General features: G+C 41.7%; 1 protein-coding gene across 1 annotated transcript; it reads left to right on the top strand.

The window, feature by feature from the left end:
• Window positions 1-1,921: 1,921 nt before the first annotated feature.
• OR6Q1 (olfactory receptor family 6 subfamily Q member 1) lies at window positions 1,922-2,875 on the top strand. The gene has a single exon (XM_077115034.1). It carries the CDS (start codon window positions 1,922-1,924, stop codon window positions 2,873-2,875), a length of 954 nt encoding a protein of 317 aa, XP_076971149.1.
• The last annotated feature ends 14,903 nt before the right edge of the window (window positions 2,876-17,778 follow it).

The following is a 17,778-nucleotide window of genomic DNA, read 5'->3' as shown; positions in this document are numbered from 1 at the left end:
CACTGGGCTGGCAAGTTTGTGTTGGCTGTCAGCTGGGAACTCAGCCAGGGCTGAGGACCTGGGGTGGGGCCTTAGTACATTTCCATGTGGGCTGCTTGGGCTTCCCCACACCATGGTGGCTAGTTCCAAGAAGCTGTAAGAGGAAACAGTTTCTTAAGATCTGGGCCCAGAAATTGGCACAATGTTTTTGATAAAGCTGTCACAGAGCCCAGATTCAAGGGGAGGGATAATAGAGCTCTTTTCAATGAAAAGAGTGTCAAAGAACTTGGGGTGTATTTGTAAACTGCCACAGTAATGAATCCATTAAATTCTCTCATTTAATCCTAAAATAAGAGAAGAATTCATCTTTTTGGACCTCTTTTTAAATCATCTGTTAAAAATAGTATTTTATTAAGTAATTCAGCTGTGGCCATATTTTTCAGGTTGATGGTTGTGATGTTTAATTTCATGTACTATCTTGGCTAGGTTATGTTGTCTAGTTGCTTTGCCAAACACTGGTCTACTTGTTACTGTGTAGGTATTTGTAGATGGAATTTGCAGTTATACTAGGTTGGCTGCAACTACAATTAATTGATTGCATTTATAATCAACAAAGGAGGTTGCCCTTTACAATGTGGATAATCTCCTCATACCATCAGTTGGCAGTCTTAAAAGCTAGAATTGAGGGTTTTGGAGTCAGAAGAATTCCTGCCTTACCTTCTACATAGGCTCTTGTTGGAATTTCCAACAAGAAATTCTTGTTGGAAGTCTGTTTCCCTTGGAGAAATTGGATTGAGAACTTCAATATCACCTTTATCAAAGTTTCCAGCCCTATGGAGTTTGAACTTGCCAGCCCCCATGGTGAAGTGAATAATTTCCTTATCATAGAATTTTTATATTTATATGTATGTATGTGTGTGTGTGTGTGTGTGTGTACAGTTGTGTATGCATATACACACATGCACTCAAACATATCCTGTTGGTTCTCTTTCTCTGGAGAACACTAATACTATAGCGGAAACTGAATTTGAGCCCAGCTTGGATTCTAATTCAGTCCTGTCAATATTTTTGCTTAATAGCTCTTCATTCTCCACATCTAGTGACATTTCCTTAGTTCTGGCCACCACACCTCCTTGCTATACTTGCAACAGTTTCTCAAACAGGCCTCAACACTGCCTGTTCTCTCCTTCTAAAGGAAAAAAAGCATAGCTTTCCTCCCCTGCTTAGAATTCTTCAAGCCCAAGCTCTTTCCTTTCTCTTAACTTGGTTACTAGCTCTTTGCAATGTTGTCCTAGCCTAATCCTCAAGTTCAACAACAGTCCTCTTCCCTTCATAATTTACATTCCAGAAATCAACACTAAATTTTTTTCACTAATATTTATTGACCCAAACATAATGCTAAGTGTTTTACAGGTGTTATCTAATTAAAATTCCCAGAGCAGCTCCATTAATTTGGTTCTTTTATCATATTTGAAGCCAGGTGTGCTAGATCAGGGTGGTTCAACCTGCATGGTAAACTCTTTCTATTTAAAGTTTCCTCAAAGCACAATGTTCTCTCTGGTGTCTGGGATTTTATACTTGCTATTTCCTCTCTCTTTTTCTACCTTTTATCTCACTAGCTTTTATTTGTTTTTCAGGTGCCACCTTAGACAGTCCTTCCTCAAGAAAGATTTCTCTGATTCCTCAAGACTGGCTTAGCTTCTCTGCTCTTTTCTACTATAATATCCCACCTTCTTCCTATCCAGCACTTTCCATTTTGTATTGAAATTGTCTGTTGCCCAAGTCCCTTGTAGACTACAAATTTCTTGAGAGTAGGGGCAGTATTTTGACTTGTCTTTCCTCATCTGAACTGAAAGGTATTCCAGTCCAACATCCTCACAAGTTCTCTTTGAGCTTTCATTATTCACAAGGCTATGAGTGCACTGCCTTCTTGCTCCTACAAATGCAGCCATATACCCAAAACTGGACCCAGGTAACAGAGTTTATCATGGTGGGCTTTGCTGGGGTGCACGAAGCACATCTTCTCTTCTTCACACTCTTCCTTACTATGTATCTGTTTGCCATCGTGGAGAACTTGGCTATTATCTTGGTGGTGAGTTTGGACCACCGGCTACGAAGGCCCATGTACTTCTTCCTGACGCATCTGTCCTGCGTTGAAATCTTGTATACCTCGGTCACAGTGCCGAAGATGCTGACTGGTTTTGTTGGGGTGGATAAGGGCAAGAACATCTCCTATGCCGGCTGCTTGTCCCAGCTCTTCATCTTCACCTTCCTTGGAGCAACTGAATGCTTCCTATTGGCTGCCATGGCCTATGACCGCTACGTAGCCATTTGTGTGCCTCTCCGCTATCAGGCCTTGGTGTCCTGGGGCACCTGCATCTGCTTGGCAGCTGCTTGTTGGTTGGTGGGCTTCCTTACACCCATTCTGCCCATCTACCTCATGTCCCAGCTAACATTTTGTGGCCCCAATGTCATCGACCACTTCTTCTGTGATGCATCACCCCTGCTTGCTCTGTCCTGCTCAGACGTCACCCTGAAGGAGACTGCCGACTTCCTGGTCTCTTTGGCTGTGCTCCTGGCATCCTCTTCAGTAATTGCGGCATCCTATGGCAACATTGTGTGGACATTACTGCACATCCACTCGGTTGCTGAGCGCCGGAAAGCCTTTTCCACTTGTGCGGCTCACCTGACTGTTGTGAGCCTCTTTTATGGCACTCTTTTTTTTATGTATGTCCGGACCAAGATGGCCTCCTCCATCAACTTCAACAAAGTGATATCCGTATTTTACTCCATCGTCACGCCAATGCTCAACCCTCTCATTTATAGTCTTCGGAACAAGGAGGTGAAGGGAGCCCTGGGAAGAGCTTTTTCCCTGAAGTCTTGGAAAGGACAGTGAGGATGTAGGAGGAGGACCCAGTTTCTTTGGGTTGGATATTTAGATGGAGGGAGATGAGTACTATGGAATGGAAGAGTGGCCTGGGTAGTTAAGAGTTTATTTTTCTGTGCATTAAAGTAAAATGCTAAACTGCTATAACAAGAGAGACTTAACTATAATATAGCTTAAAGAATGAAGGTTTTCTCTTTCTTTCAATAGCCCATGGTGAGTATATGCTGGGGTGTGGGTGTCTTTGCTTAACAGATGCTCAGGAATCCAAGTTCCTTCCATCTTGTGAGGTTACTATATCACAGAGTAGAAGTTGGCAAACTAAGGCTCATGGAATTAATCTGGCTCACCACTTTTTTTCCCAAGTTGGTAAGAAATTTATTAAGCACACATACAGAGAAAGGAGCATGCAGGCACTCTCACAAGTAAAGGAAGATGGAGGGTGAGAGGTGATAGTCAATGCAAGCTAAGAATGTTTTAGTTTCTTTTTTTTTTTTTTTAGCATTTTTAAATGGTTGAAAACAAATTTTAAAAAGAATAATATTTCATGACACGTAACAATGGTAAAATTCAAATTTCAGTGCCCATAAAACATTAGAACACATTCACATGCTATGTATTGTCTCTGATTATTTTTGTGCTATGATAGCAGAATTGAGTAGTTGCAACAGAGACCAAATGACCCACAAAGTTTAAATATTGACTATTTTTCCTTAACAGAAAAAGTTTGCAATACCCGATCTATGCCGTTTTTTCATAAATTGCATGGTCAACACAGGGCTGCAAACATTTCCGGATCCCAGCAGGCAAGAAGGATGAGGATAGAGCATAGAAGAGACATACTGTGTCTTAGGGTTCCTTGACTAGATGTGGAAATCATCATTTCCATGCAACTCTATTGGTGAGAACTCAGCTATAAGGTTACATCGACTTTATCTACATTCCCTTATTTGAAATATAGAACGACTTTCCTCCCAATCCAAAGGTATTTTGAAATTGATTTGAGAAGATATTTATTATAAGACCAATTCGCTCAATGTAAGGCTTAAAAAGACAATTACAATTCAAGTAGTTCCTTACATATATAGAGTTGCATTCTCCAGGACATTTATAGTCATCATTTGAATTCTATAAACTACAGTATACAGAAGAATAAAATGTTGACTTGGGAATGGGTGGGGGGAAGGGCAGATTTTCTGTGATGTCATTTTTTAATTGGCTGATAAATGAGCAGCTTATGTTATGGTATTCCTCCTTGTCACAGTTTAACCATCTCCCCCCACCCCACTGGTATCTTAATTGTCATATTTTCCATGGTTAAAAGAAAAGAAATAAATCACACATTTTGAGAAGCATTTCATTTATTGGAGATTACATCAGTAAAGTGATTTAGATTCTTTTGGATGACTGCAAGATGCAAAAAGAGTGGAAGGGTGAAAAACTTTCAGGATCAAATAAAAGTATCCATCTGAGCAAAGTAGAAAGAGTAGATACTTTCAGCATCTGACCTGAGGAGACTTGAATCCAAAGTTAATCTTGTTTTTAGGTTTCTTGGGCTGGTGGGAAAGAAAAAGAAACATCTGGGTTATATAATTCTTGTTTATGGTTGCAGGACAAATTTAAATTCAATAACAGAGGATGTTTTGGGATTTTGAGAACTACTCTAAGAGCAACTCCATGAGAAGTATCAGGAAACCTTATAATTTTAAGTTTCTTAAAGGACAAATCTATGTTTTTGAGATAAATTACATAAAATGGTAAAAACTCTGTGGTATGTTCTTAGAGAGAATCTAATACACATGAAACTGACTCTTCATTTAATAAAACAAGATATAAGAAGCTAAACTGAAAAAGAAAACCCACCATGCTTATGAGTGTGATTATTTATATTAAGAAATTAAAGCAATCACACCCTTAAAAATTTGGATTCAGCGTATGTGTAGATACTGACTAAGCATTTAAAACCATGAGTAGGGCAGATCAACCAGCAATGGAGAGAAGCGACTAAATCATTTCATGAAACATGCATAATTTTGTAAATAGTGAATTTCTGTAAGCACAATTCCTTTTTTATTGGGATATCTATTGCACACAGTGAAACAAATTATGTGAAGTGGTAATCCAATGTAGACACTACTTCACTGATATTCAGAGAGTGTCATAGGAAGAATTCCAGAAATAAGCAAGACTTTTTAAGACAGAATTATGTAAGGAGTGCTGCTTGTCTCATTTTGTCCACCCTGGGTACCAGGATCTTGAATTGATTGTTAGTTAAGGGTTACCTGGTGATCATTCTAGAGCAGATTCTTTGATTTGGAACTGGAGAATGACTGGATCTATACTCTAAAGTCAGAACTCTACCTAACCTCCTGTATACTGTTATATACAACCATCATTAAAGGCTTTGATATGGGTCTAGTTCAATGAGGAATGAGAGCCCATTAGGACCTTCTATGGATTCACATTGTTCTTAGCTCTCATACCTGTGCTGGGGTTCTTAGTCTTTGGTTAGTCTCTTGATTTTCACATGCCACATCCTTAGAAGTTGATTTCTCAGGCATATTTGTCAAAATGCTGGCTTGGGCTGCAGGATGCTACAGATACCTGTTTCTCTAAGCTGAGTCTTCTTTTTATCTATGTCCATGTTTTTCTTTGGTGATTTAATTTTCATTAGCCCAAATAATATTCTTAGCCAGGCCTGGCAAAATAGATAAATTCCTTTGGACAGTGTGTTGGTTTGAAGCTGTTATGTACCCCAGAAAAACCATGGTCTTTTAATCTTGATCCACTCTTGTTGGGGCAACATGTCCTTTTAATCCTGATGCAATATTGTAGGGTGTGACCTCTTGATTAGGTTGTTTCCATGGAGATGTGACACACCAATTGTAGGTGTGACCTTTTGATTAGATAGAGATGTGACCCTGCCCATTCAAGGTGGGTCTTCATTAGTTTACTAAATTTTTTAAGAGAGCTCATGGAGAAAGAGTTCAGAACTATCACAGACACAGACATTTGGAGATTGAGACAGAAATAGCCTGGGTGCTAAGCAAGGACTCACAGAAATAGCCAGCACCTGAAGAGAATAAATCTCCAGCCCCGGGAGATGCTAAGCTAAGAGATGAAATCCAGTTTTACCATGGAACAGCTAAATGAGAACCCACAGACACTTAGAGAGGAAGACATGGGAATCAGAATCAGAAGCTGGAAGGAACAGAACTGGGAACAAGGACCAGCGGACACCAGCCATATACCTTCCCATGTGACAGACAATGGCCTTTGTTTGGAGTCAAGGTATCTTTCTCTGGATGCCTTAGTTTGGACATTTTAAAGGCCTTAGAACTGTAAACTTGTAACTCAATAAATCCGCTTTATAAAAGCCAGTCCATTTATGGAATTTCTGGTATATTGCATTCCATCAGCATTAATAAACTAAAACAGACAATAAATTAAAATGGACCTCATTGCCCAGAAATGTAGATGCTTTCATACCTTGAGACATTTTGCTTAACACCACTGAGTGCCATCCTTTCCCAGGAAGTAAGCCTGAGTCTTCCCAACCACTTGAACTTGTTGCCTTCTCTTTTAGCTCTCTTACAATGCTAACTTTGGGTAAATTGATTAATCCATTCATCAGACAAGTATTCTGTCTCCTCAAGGGACTGACGGGCTGGGTGCTGAGGGACCACAGGAGGAATTAAATTAGATGCTGTCCTCAAGGACTACATTATTTGCAAACATGGCTCATCTCCCACCGATAGCCTGAGACACAAAAGAGAAGCAGCCAAGTGAAGAGGAGGGGTTCCAATCAGGGTGACGGGGCTCAAAAGAAGAGGTGTCCTCCTGGTGGGGAGCTCAAAGAAGGCTTCTCTGTGAAAGTGGCATTCCCTTGGGATGCTTCTGTTTTTCTCACTGGAAATGATGCATGGTAAGCATTTGTACTTTCATGTCCTTTTCAGGTCTGAGCAGGAGGAGGTAGTATTTGGGAAAGAAGAGGCAGAACAGGAGCCCTGTTCCTGATGCCAAGATAGCAAAGATTTCCATGGCCACTGTGTCTTTGCCTCAGGCACTTATGTGGGAAGGGATGAAGGACACCCAGACACAGGAGCAGATCAGCACACTGAGAGTGAGATACCTTCATTGAAGGCAGCCAGGGGGCAGGGAAGGCCACCAGTAAGCTGATCAGACCTAACAAACCCATGTATGGCATAGAAGAGTTCAGAGGAGCCCTCATCACACTTCACAGTTACTGTGGATTCAGGCTCTGAAGAATTCATGGGCTGTGGAGGCCATCTGGTCACCCAGAGCATACATAAGGCTGCCTGGACCAGAGAACAGACAATGGGGATGGTGTTAGGGAGAGCCTGCCTTGCCCACTTCCTAATCCAGGTGTCTGGCTGGGTGGTATGGAAGGCTGCCACTGCCATGGTGGTCTTGGCCAGCAGAGTGGACATGCAGATTGTGAAGGTGACCTTGACAGCCGCCTGGCACACAGCCCAAGTGATGGGGCCTCGGTGGTCAATGAACATGAAGAGGCCAAGTAAATAGTGCCAAGGAGGACAGCAGGAGGTAGCTGAGCTCATGGTTATTGGCTTGGGTGCTGGGGGCGTGATGGTGCCAAGTGACAATGCCTAAGATGCCAGGGCAAGGGGGAAGAACAGGGCTGCACAGATGGTCAACACTGCACTGAGAAGCTCGTGGTAGGACTAGAAGTCAAGGGTTTTGGGGATGGACTGGTTCTTCCCCATGTTGGACCACGGGTCCTCAGGGGACTTCTGACATGCAGCACTAGCTGACAAGAGAAAGAGAAACTGGGTCAGAGAACAAAGCAAGGAAGGATCTGAAGTTTCTGGAAACCTTCCCAAGGCCAAGCAGTTATGACTTGTGATGGTTTTTCCAGCAGGCTCAGTGCATTTCATTCTCATTAAGATGGGCCTTCCAGATTGCCTGATGTCCTCAGATTTAGGGCCAAATGCACAGATGGCAGAAATCCTGACAGCAGCTGCTTATCATGCATCAGACTATAGTGAAATAACATTGAGACAACAACACACAGAACCTCTAACTAAGAGTTTAGCTAGGCTTCATCCCTTCAGATTGAACAGTTCACTTTGGCAATATCATGATTCATAGTCATAGCTAATTTCTTTGTGTTTTTGTTCGTCCGTGGTCTATTTAATTTAAGGAATGTTTATGGGGCCCTTATTAGGTACACAAGCACTCTCTCTCTCCTTAAATGAATTCACTGACAGAACTTAGAGTTTAGCAATCCATAATAATATTAGGAGAGGCTTTGTAGCTGGAGCCCTGGAGCAGTCATAGATTCTCATTTCACCTCTTTCTTTGCTTTGATTATGCCTCTATGTTATTTAGCTCTTTGATTCGATGTCCTCCTAATTTCCAAGTCCAAGAATTTCTTCTTATTTATCATTTATGTCATCTTCTCTTCAGCCTCTGAGGGTTCCATCTCAGCAGCTCCTTTCTCTTAAATGGGTATTAAGTTCTCATCTTTCCTTGGGAAAGTTTGCAATGTGAGAAGAGACCTCATCCAAATCTGTGGCTGCAACAATTATCTGGATTCCAATCTTGGACTTTCTGATCCATTCGTTCTCTTCAGGTATGTCTGTTCTCTGTCAAGCTCCCAAAGTACATATTGAAATGCACACAATTTCTCTACTTAAGTAATTCAGGTGCCCCCTGTTTCCCACAGAACGGTTTACACTGCTTAGTCTGATATGTAAGATTCTCCATGAGCTTCCTGTTTAGACTCAAATATGCCTCTATCTCCCATCACAACCTATACTGTAATGTATCAATTTGGGTTCCTCATTGCTTTCATGCTTGAGCCTTTATTAACTTACTCCCTGGTCTGGAATAACTTTATCATTCTTCATTGCTTTTGAAATCCCATTTGTTGTTCAGGCCTGTATCACACGCCACTCCATCCAGTGAAATGTTCCCCTATGCACCCTCTGTTGGAATTAATTTTCCTCTGTGGTCTCATGACTGAATACTTGAACTGTTATTAAAGCAAATGAGTTTACTTTGTAGCCTAGTTTGTCGATAGACAAGCACTGTGCTGGATGCGGTGGTACACGGTCATTCTCCTTTAATGGGTCATGAGTTCTGTGGATCCAGGAGCTGTGTCTTATTATTTGCTGTCTTCCTTGTACTTAGCACAGTGGTTGCATATAGGAGGTGCCGGGTGATAACTGTTAAATGAACGGTATTTAGCAAAATATGGATTAAGTCATTAGGGGGATTTATTCAACACTGATGGAATGCCTACCATGTGCCAGACATCAAACTAGGCACAGGATCTAGACAAACTCATGACTGATGAAAGAAAGAATGACTTTTTTTTTCTCATTAAAGGAATCACTCCTTGATATGAGTATCAGCTCTGCAGCCCTGCTGGCAAGGCCAACCTCCCTCATTACCTGGTGTTCTAGTTTGCTAGTTGCCAGAATGCGATATACCAGAAACAGAATTGCTTTGAAAAGGGGGAATTTATCAAGTTGCAAGTTTACAGTTCTAAGGCCATGAAAATGTCCCAGTTAAAGCAAGTCTATAATAATGTCCAAATTAAGGCACCAACAAGAGATTACCTTCACTCAAGAAAGGCCGATGAAGTTCAGGGTTTCTCTCTCAACTGGAAAGGCACATGGTGAACATGGTGACTTCTGCTAGCTTTCTCTCCAGGCTTCTTGTTCCATCAAGCTCCCCCAGGGGTGTTTTCCTTCTTCATCTCCAAAGGTCTCTGGCTGCTTTGGCTCTCATGGTTCTTGTGGCTCTCTCCAAAATGCTTCCTCTTTTAAAGGATTCCAGTAAACTAAAATGTGGAATGGGTCGAGTCACATCTCCATCTAATCAAGGATAATACCCACAATTGGGTGAGTCACATCTCTCACCCAAACAAATTTCCAACTTATAGTACTGAATAGGGGTTAAAAGAAACAGTTGCTCCTGCAAGATTGGATCGGGATTAAAGCCTGGCTTTTCTAGGGCACATAATCTTTTCAAATCAGCACACCTGGTATGATGGTAATTTCTCCTTTGGACTGGGGGGACAAGTGTAGCATCAGTTTGGCTTCTCTGATAGAGTTGGCTTCCTGGTTCCCACTTGATGTTTTTCATTGTAAATTGAGGAAGGAACCTATGGATTAAAGGAGAGAGAGTGCTGGAAGAATGCAGGGGATATTGAGTAGCATCTGTCCAACCAGGTCTTAGAGGAATTAGATCATTCTCACTTACTGTTTCCCTGCCTCCATTCTTTCTGGTTTCCTCTCCTTCTTCTTTTTTTAATGGAACTCCTCTTTCCTCCTTTTGCCTTCCTCCTCTCTTTCTTCTTTATCTTCTCTGCCTCTTTTGCTCAGATAGTTACCACTATGCTCTGTGTATCTAGTATTGTAAAGGGTACAGGGAAACAATATTAAGTAAGAATGGTTTGAACCATGAAGGATTTCACAGTCTTGGGGAGAAATTCAGAAATCTCAAGGAAGAGATAGGTTTGGGTTGGAATTCTGGTTCTCCTATTTATGGGCTGGGTGACCTTAAATAAAATATATAAAATTTATTGTAAATAAAATAATGCAACTGAGTCACATACTACAATGCTTGGAAACTTGTGAATGCACAGTGCTAGCGAGATGGGTTAAAATTCTGAAGTTTTAACTGGGGAGTATGTCTCCATTCTGAACTCACTAAATCCATCATTCGGATTTCAGGGGACTCATTTTTCCTTTGGCCCAAACAGTAAGAGCTGAATTACTCATGGTGAAGCAGCTCAAATACCAGCTAAGCCAACGGTTCAGGGTTTCTCAACTTTGGTACTCCTGGCATTTGGGGCTGGGTAAGGGCTGTTCTGCGCATTTTAGGATGTTTAACAACACCTATGGCTTCCAGGTACTGGGTGCCAGTATACACCCCTGAGTTGTGGCAACAAAAAAACATGTTTAGAAATGGCCAAATGACCCCTGGGGGACAAAATTGCCCAAGTTGAGAAATACTGAGATTCAGATCCTGCTTGCAGAATGGGTTTTCCTGGGGAGACTGAATCAAAGCATGCCGTGGTCTGGGGAGGGAGAAGTAGATGAGGAAAATAAGTAGCAGAAAGCTGTGGACCACCTGAGATTGTACTAAATGAAGACCCCAATAACCCGGGCTCAGCCCTTTTCCTGTGGAACAATATTGCTCATTACTCCTCTGGAACTCTGTTCCATTCCCTTGCTCACCAGTCACTTCTGTTTGGTCCCTCTTTCCTGGGTGGGGGGATTTGGGTACTGGGAATCAAAAAAGATAGCATTGAAACAGTGAAGAGTGAGTTGAAACATATAATAGTTTTTATGTTTGGACATGGCTCTTCAAAAAGGATAACACTGAGCTAAAATCTGATTTTAAAAATATGGATTGTTGGTGGTTCTACGTATATTGTTTTCTTAAATAAAAAAATAATAAAAACCAGTTTTAAAATATGGAGCCCAAACTCAAAGTTTCAATGATCAGAAAAACTTTTGCTTACTGAACTTGCTGCTGACAGGTCCCTTTTAAGGAATCAGGCCCTGTCTGTGTACAGAGTTGTGGCTAGACTACCTGAGGTTTGTATTATATGACCCTGCTCCCCACCTCCACCCCAGCTGCAGCTTCTTGGGCACTAGACCCAAGGTGACGCATATTAGGCTGGCCAACAATCTGAGATATAGCCTGGCTTGAAAACCTGAGCTGAGCCAGTCAGATTCCCCATACAGGTATTGGCAACCAGTACATAGAGGAAGAGGGGTCAGTTAGCCATAAGAGTCAAGTCAGGGGTCACTGTAGGCCCTGGGCAAAGAGAACGTACAAAGAAAAGAGGAGGACAGAGTAGGTTGAATCACAAAAAAGAAGCAGGAATCATCTGGCTGCTAAGGAAGTAAGGGTCGGACTTGTTTTAGTGATTCTCTAGTCCCAGTACCCATGTATCCCTATATTAAATTTCTTTATCCTTAAGATACTCCATGTGGGTTCCTTTCCTTGACATCAAGAGGGACCAAATGCACCCAGCAAATCTTTCTCTAATTACTCCAGTTGTTTCGAGTTGGAAAAACACTTATGCTATTTGTAGACATTCATACTCGTATCCTAAGGAAAAAATGTGTTTTGGCAGCAGGTATAGATTCAGGCTTTGTGGGACCTGAAGCTTATTCAGATACGGTGGCTGTGCCGGTTTGGGGCGATTTGTGTGCCCTGGAGCAGTCATGTTTTGACCTTAGTTCAGTCTTGTGGTAGCAGCCATTTCTTTTGAAACCTATTCAGCTCTAAATGTTGCACACTTGATTGGATTGTCTTCATGGAGGTGTGGCTCCATCCATTCCGGTGGGGGTCTTGATTGCTTTACTGGATTACTTTGCTTGAATTAGGACAGTGAAGGCATTTTGGAGAGAGTCCCTTTGGAGAATGAAGAGATAGCCATGGGAACTACTGGAGCCCATGCAACCAGAGGCCTTTGGGGATGCAGAGGGTGGGAAGCCCCTGGGGGAGCTTCATGAAGCAGGAAACCTGGAGAGAAAGCTAGCAAATGTCGCCATGTTCACCATGTGCCTTTGCAGTTGGGAGGGAGGCCCTGGACTTCATCGGCCTTTCTTGGGTGGAGGTGGCCTCTTGTTGGGGCCTTGGTTTGGACCTTTTTGTAGATTCGCTTTGCTTGGGATATTTTCTTGGCCTGGGAGCTGTAACTTAGCAACTTATTGAATTCCCCCTCTTGGGAGCCATTCTGCTTCTGGTGTATTGCATCCCAGCAGCTAGCAAACTAGAACAGTGGCCAGCTTTAAGAAAAAGAATGCAAATGACATGTAAAGACTAGGTAGAGACTTAGGTGAGGGGCCTTAACCCCTGAGCTTTATGATAAACTCAAGTTTGTTTATAAGTGAGAACATGATCCCAAGGAGTGATGCGACTTAAGGCACTTTACACATAACAATAACAATGTTTAATTTAAATAAAAGGTGATCCCCTAGAAAATTACCTGATAGTTTCCGCGTGCTCTGGTGGAGTGTTTTCTAAGCTGTTGCTGGGGAATCTTAAATGATCACAACTGGCATCTTTTCTTACTTCAATGATTTTTTAAATTGAGATATAGTCATTGAAAGCATACAATCAGTGCCCAGTATCAGCATAAATCATCACGATGGATTTGTGAGCATTTTCATTACTCCAAGAACAATAAAAATAAAAATAAAAGTAAAAAAGAACACCTGAAAGATACCATATTCTCCGTGCTGGTTTGAAAGGATTATGTGGCCTAGAAAAGCCATGTTTTAATCCTGATCCATTTCATGGAGACAGCTGTTTCTTTTAATCCTTAATCAGTTCTGTACATTGGAAACGTGATTAGATTATGCTTATGAAGGTGTGACACACTCAATTGTGGGTGTTAACCTTTGATTAGAGGAAGATGTGACTCCACCGTTCCAGGTGGGTCTTGATTACTTTCCTGGAATCCTTTAAAAGAGGAAACATTTTGGAGAGAGCCACCAGAAACAGCAGAACCCATGCAGCCAGAGACCTTTGGAGACAAGGAAGGAATACACCCCTGGGGGAGCTTCATGAGAAAGAAAGCCTGGAGAGAAAGCTAGCAGATGTTGCCATGTTCATCATGTGCCTTTCCAGTTGAGAGAGAAACCCTGAACTTCATCAGCCTTCTTGAACCAACGTATCCCCTAGATGCCTTGATTTGGACATTTTTATAGACTTGCTTTAATTGGGACATTTTCACGGCCTTAGAACTGTAAACTTGCAACTTAATAAATTCCTCCTTTCAAAAGCCAAAAGAACTCCACAAAAGATAGTATTGACCAAGGTGAGACCAGAGGGAACCATCTTGAAATCATGGGGGGTGGTGAGAGAACATACTCTGCCTGCTATAGTAATTTTCTTGTTCTTATTTGTATTTTAAGGTTATGCGGGGAATGCTGTAGTTGCTCAGAGGAGAGAATGTTTAACCCTGCCTTGATAAATTGGAGAAACTACATGTGGTATGGCATGACAGTTGAGATATAACCCCACATAAATGCAGAGTACTTTACCTGGTGACCTTGGACACATAGGGGTCCAAGAAGAAACCGATGCGTTCCAGTGGTTACTGTCCATTATTTCAAAAGCTTGGTTTCACTTGTGTATTTCTTAACATCAAGGCTAAAACAGTAGCAGCTCAAAGTAGACGCATTGGCTAACTCAGGGTAATCTCTAGTTGGCAATTATACATAATTTAGCTTATCATTTGCTCATAAATTATCTTTGCTTTAGCAAGCAGGGTTTTCTTTTGAAACACATTTTGGGAACCAGGGAGTGGTTTTGGAAGGCTTTGTTTGCTGAACAACCTCAGAATTGTCTAAGTCAATAAGCCCATCATTTTTGCTCATTCAATACCCCACATCTATATAATGCATAAAAATAACCTCCAGGATAACTTCTTGACTCTGTTCGAAATCTCTCAGCTACTGACACGTTATTTTGTTTAATTTCTCTCTTCCCCCTTTTGGTCAAGAAGGCTTTCTCAATCCCTTGATGTGAGCCTACTGATTTTTAAAGCCCCTTGCAATTCTCACACCATTACCCTTATTTACAGTAACAACACACTACCATGAAAATGCTGCAATTGATAATGCACACTGATAATGTGCAGGTGTTTCTATGCATGAATTTTTATTCTCATAACAATCATACAATGGGTGTGCTATTGTAATCACTCTACAGAGGAGAAAGCTGACACTCAGAGAAGGTTAGTGAAAAGTCATACATAAATGTAATCTTCAGATTTGTGCCTAAGTCCCTTTGGTTCTAAAGCCAGCTCTCTGAAAGACCACACTAGGCCACACTTTATCTCAACTATTCTGTGACTCACATGAAGCGAAAATGGACAGAAACTGGGTGGGGGTTTTTGGTTGCTCATTTGCCAATGCCTGGCATTCCGTGCGGTGGCATACGCACCTCCCAGGAATGATCCCTCTTCTAGGGAGCAAAATATCAGGTTCTGATAACAGGGTTCTAGCTGCCAGGCAAGTTTGGTAAGTGGTGGTCAGTTGAGGAAGTTTGAAGGTGGACAAGTGGGCGGCTGTCAGGTTCTCAAGGCCTGTGCAGCTCTGGGCCCCTTCTCTGGCACTTTGGGTGGAAGTACCAATACCAGCCACTTGTATCCCTGTAGTTCCTCCCACGGCTTCCTCATCAGACTGTTGCTTGGGCTTATGGCTGGGTGCAGCTCTAACAGGAGGTCCTCAAAGCCAGGCACTCTTCCTGGGGGTATGGTCAGGTTCAAGCTGCTGCTCAGGAACTTCTGGACCCTGGAGCTCAGCCCCGTGGGGTTGGAAGAGAAGGAGGAACGGGTGAGAGCTCATTCTTCCCCCAAAGGGCCTCAACCAGCAGTCTAAAGTAATGGTGGTAACAGTCATAGGTGATGACTGTGGTGGCAGAGGATGCAGGCGCAAGGCTGGCCAAGCTGTTGATGCTCTTCACGGGTTGCTGATTTTCTTTGAGAAGGCCAGGCACCACCCATGCGCCCCATCTCCATCTGCAGCTGCTGGTGCAGTCACGAAAAGCTGTCACTATCAGAACCCACCAGGCCCACCCACCAGGTCCAGTGAATGTGACTCAAGAGCTTGATGGGACCCAGGGCTGGTGGGCTTGGCTGGGACCTGGATGTGGAAAGGATGGAGACAGGAAATGGTTGAGAACCTGGGGTGTTGGGATCCATGGCTGATCTGGCGAAGAAACTGGGCTGGAAATTCCTGGCCAGGACATCCGAGCACCCCCCTGCTTTTTACTCACAGGTGTTCAGACAGCTGCCCTGTGAGTTGTCCTCGTTTCGCCTTCTCTCTGCCTTTTGCTTTAAATGACCTGGTATACTGAGTTGAATAGCATCCTCCCCAAAATTCATGTCTACCTGGGACCTCAGAATGTGACCTTATTTGGAAATAGGGTCTTCACAGATGTAGTTTTTAAAGATGAAGTCATGGCTCGAAAGGGAAGGGTAAGGGGTATGTTATGTATGAATTTTTTTCTGTTGTCTTTTTATTTCTTTTTCTGAATTGATGCAAATGTTCTAAGAAATAATCATGACGACGAATATGCAACTATGTGATGATATTGTGAATTACTGATTATATATGTAGATGGAATGATCAAAAGTTAATCATGTTTTTTTGTTTTTTGTATTTTTGCATTTGTTGTTATAGTTTAAAAAAAATTTTTAATTAATAAAAAAAAGATGAGGTCATGCTGAATTAGGGTTAATAGTAACCTTGTAACATTCTTTCATTAGCTGTAACAAAGGTACTATACTAAAGCTAAATGTCAATAATAGAATAATAGTAAGTGAGGGGTATGGGATTGTTTTTTTTCATAGTAAGTGATAATGTTCTCATATAAATTGTGGTGGTGAATGCAAGTATGTGATTATACCAGGAGCCAGTGACTGTTCACTTAGGATGAATTGCATGGCGTGTAAATAAAACTGTTAAAAAATAAGTAAATGAAAAAAGAGGAGAGGCATTTGGAAACAGAGACACAGATATGTATACACAGAGGCAGAGATCAGAGTTATCCTGCCACAAGCCAAGGGATGTCAGGGGCTGCACAAACTGAAAGAGGCAAGGAAGGATCTCTTTCTAGAGGCTTCAGAGAGAGCCTGGCCCTGACACCTTGATTTTGTACTTCTAATCCTAAGAAGTGTCAGAGAATAAATTTTTGTTGTCCTAAACCACCCAGTTTGTGGCACTTTGCTATGGAAGCCCTAGGAAACTGTGTGCTCAGGGCCTAGAAATCAGTTCACCTTCTTAAGAAGGAATACGCTAAGCTAAGACTATATTCCATGGTGAATGGTAAAAGCAGAAAACTGAAGATGGGCTAAGGGTTTTATCTTTATATATTGCCTAATTCTTGACATGGTTGGAGAAATAAAGTTTCAAGTGAGTTAACAACTGGAGTAATCATTAGAAGAATAGAAACATGAAATCATCTAAGGCATCAGAGGGGAAAAAAAAAAAAAAGAATTGAAGAAAAGTGATAAAGTTAGGGAACTTCCAGAAAGGACAAAAATGAAACAAGAAGAAAGCATAAAAAATAGAAAACTTTAATAATAGAAATAATAAATGAAATATGGGAAGGCTAACTAAATAAGAAATAGAAATGCTTTCTATTTATCATTTCTAATATTACAATTTCTATTTACTAATAGAAAGCAACAAGAAAGCATAATAATATAGAATATACAGGAGACTTGAATCACATCAAATGTGTCAGCCATCAAAGTAAATGTGAAAAGTTAAATTATCCTGATTAAGAACAGTGTGCTTAGTTCTCTATTTTCCTGTCTAGATGAACTCTCCCACCCTGTCTCTGCTCTGGGTCTCAGAAGGTTGACCTACAGCAAACAGAGTCTTCTAGGAGTTTGGACGTGGAAGGAGAGTGAGCTTAGGGTATTTGTTCCCTGAAGCTCCTCCCTGCTCAGCCATGGGTTTGCAATGACTGCTTTTGTCTAAGAAAGTCTACAGCTCAGTTGGGGTGCCTTTTCCTGCTTCTTCTTCCACACTGAATGGAAGCAGCTTCCATCTGTGGTTGTCCTCTGGGTGTTTCACTCTTAATGCTCCTACCCCTTTGAAAACAGGTCCTTCATTACACTCTTCCTGGTCAGTGTTCTAGTTTGCTAGCTGCCGGAATGCAATATACCAGGAAAGGAATGGCTTTTTAAAAGGGAAATTTAATAAGTTGCTAGTTTACAGTTCTAAGGCTGAGAAAATGTCCCAATTAAAATAAGTCTATAGAAATGTCCAATCAAAGGCATCCAGGGAAAGATACCTTGGTTCAAGAAGGCCGATGAAGTTCAGGGTTTCTCTCTCAAGTGAGAAGGCACATGGCGAACACAGTCAGGGTTTCTCTCTCGGCTGGAA

This window comes from Tamandua tetradactyla, chromosome 9 (genome assembly GCF_023851605.1).
Source record: "Tamandua tetradactyla isolate mTamTet1 chromosome 9, mTamTet1.pri, whole genome shotgun sequence".
Lineage (NCBI taxonomy): Eukaryota > Metazoa > Chordata > Mammalia > Pilosa > Myrmecophagidae > Tamandua > Tamandua tetradactyla.
This window is presented reverse-complemented; position numbering and strand designations above follow the sequence as displayed.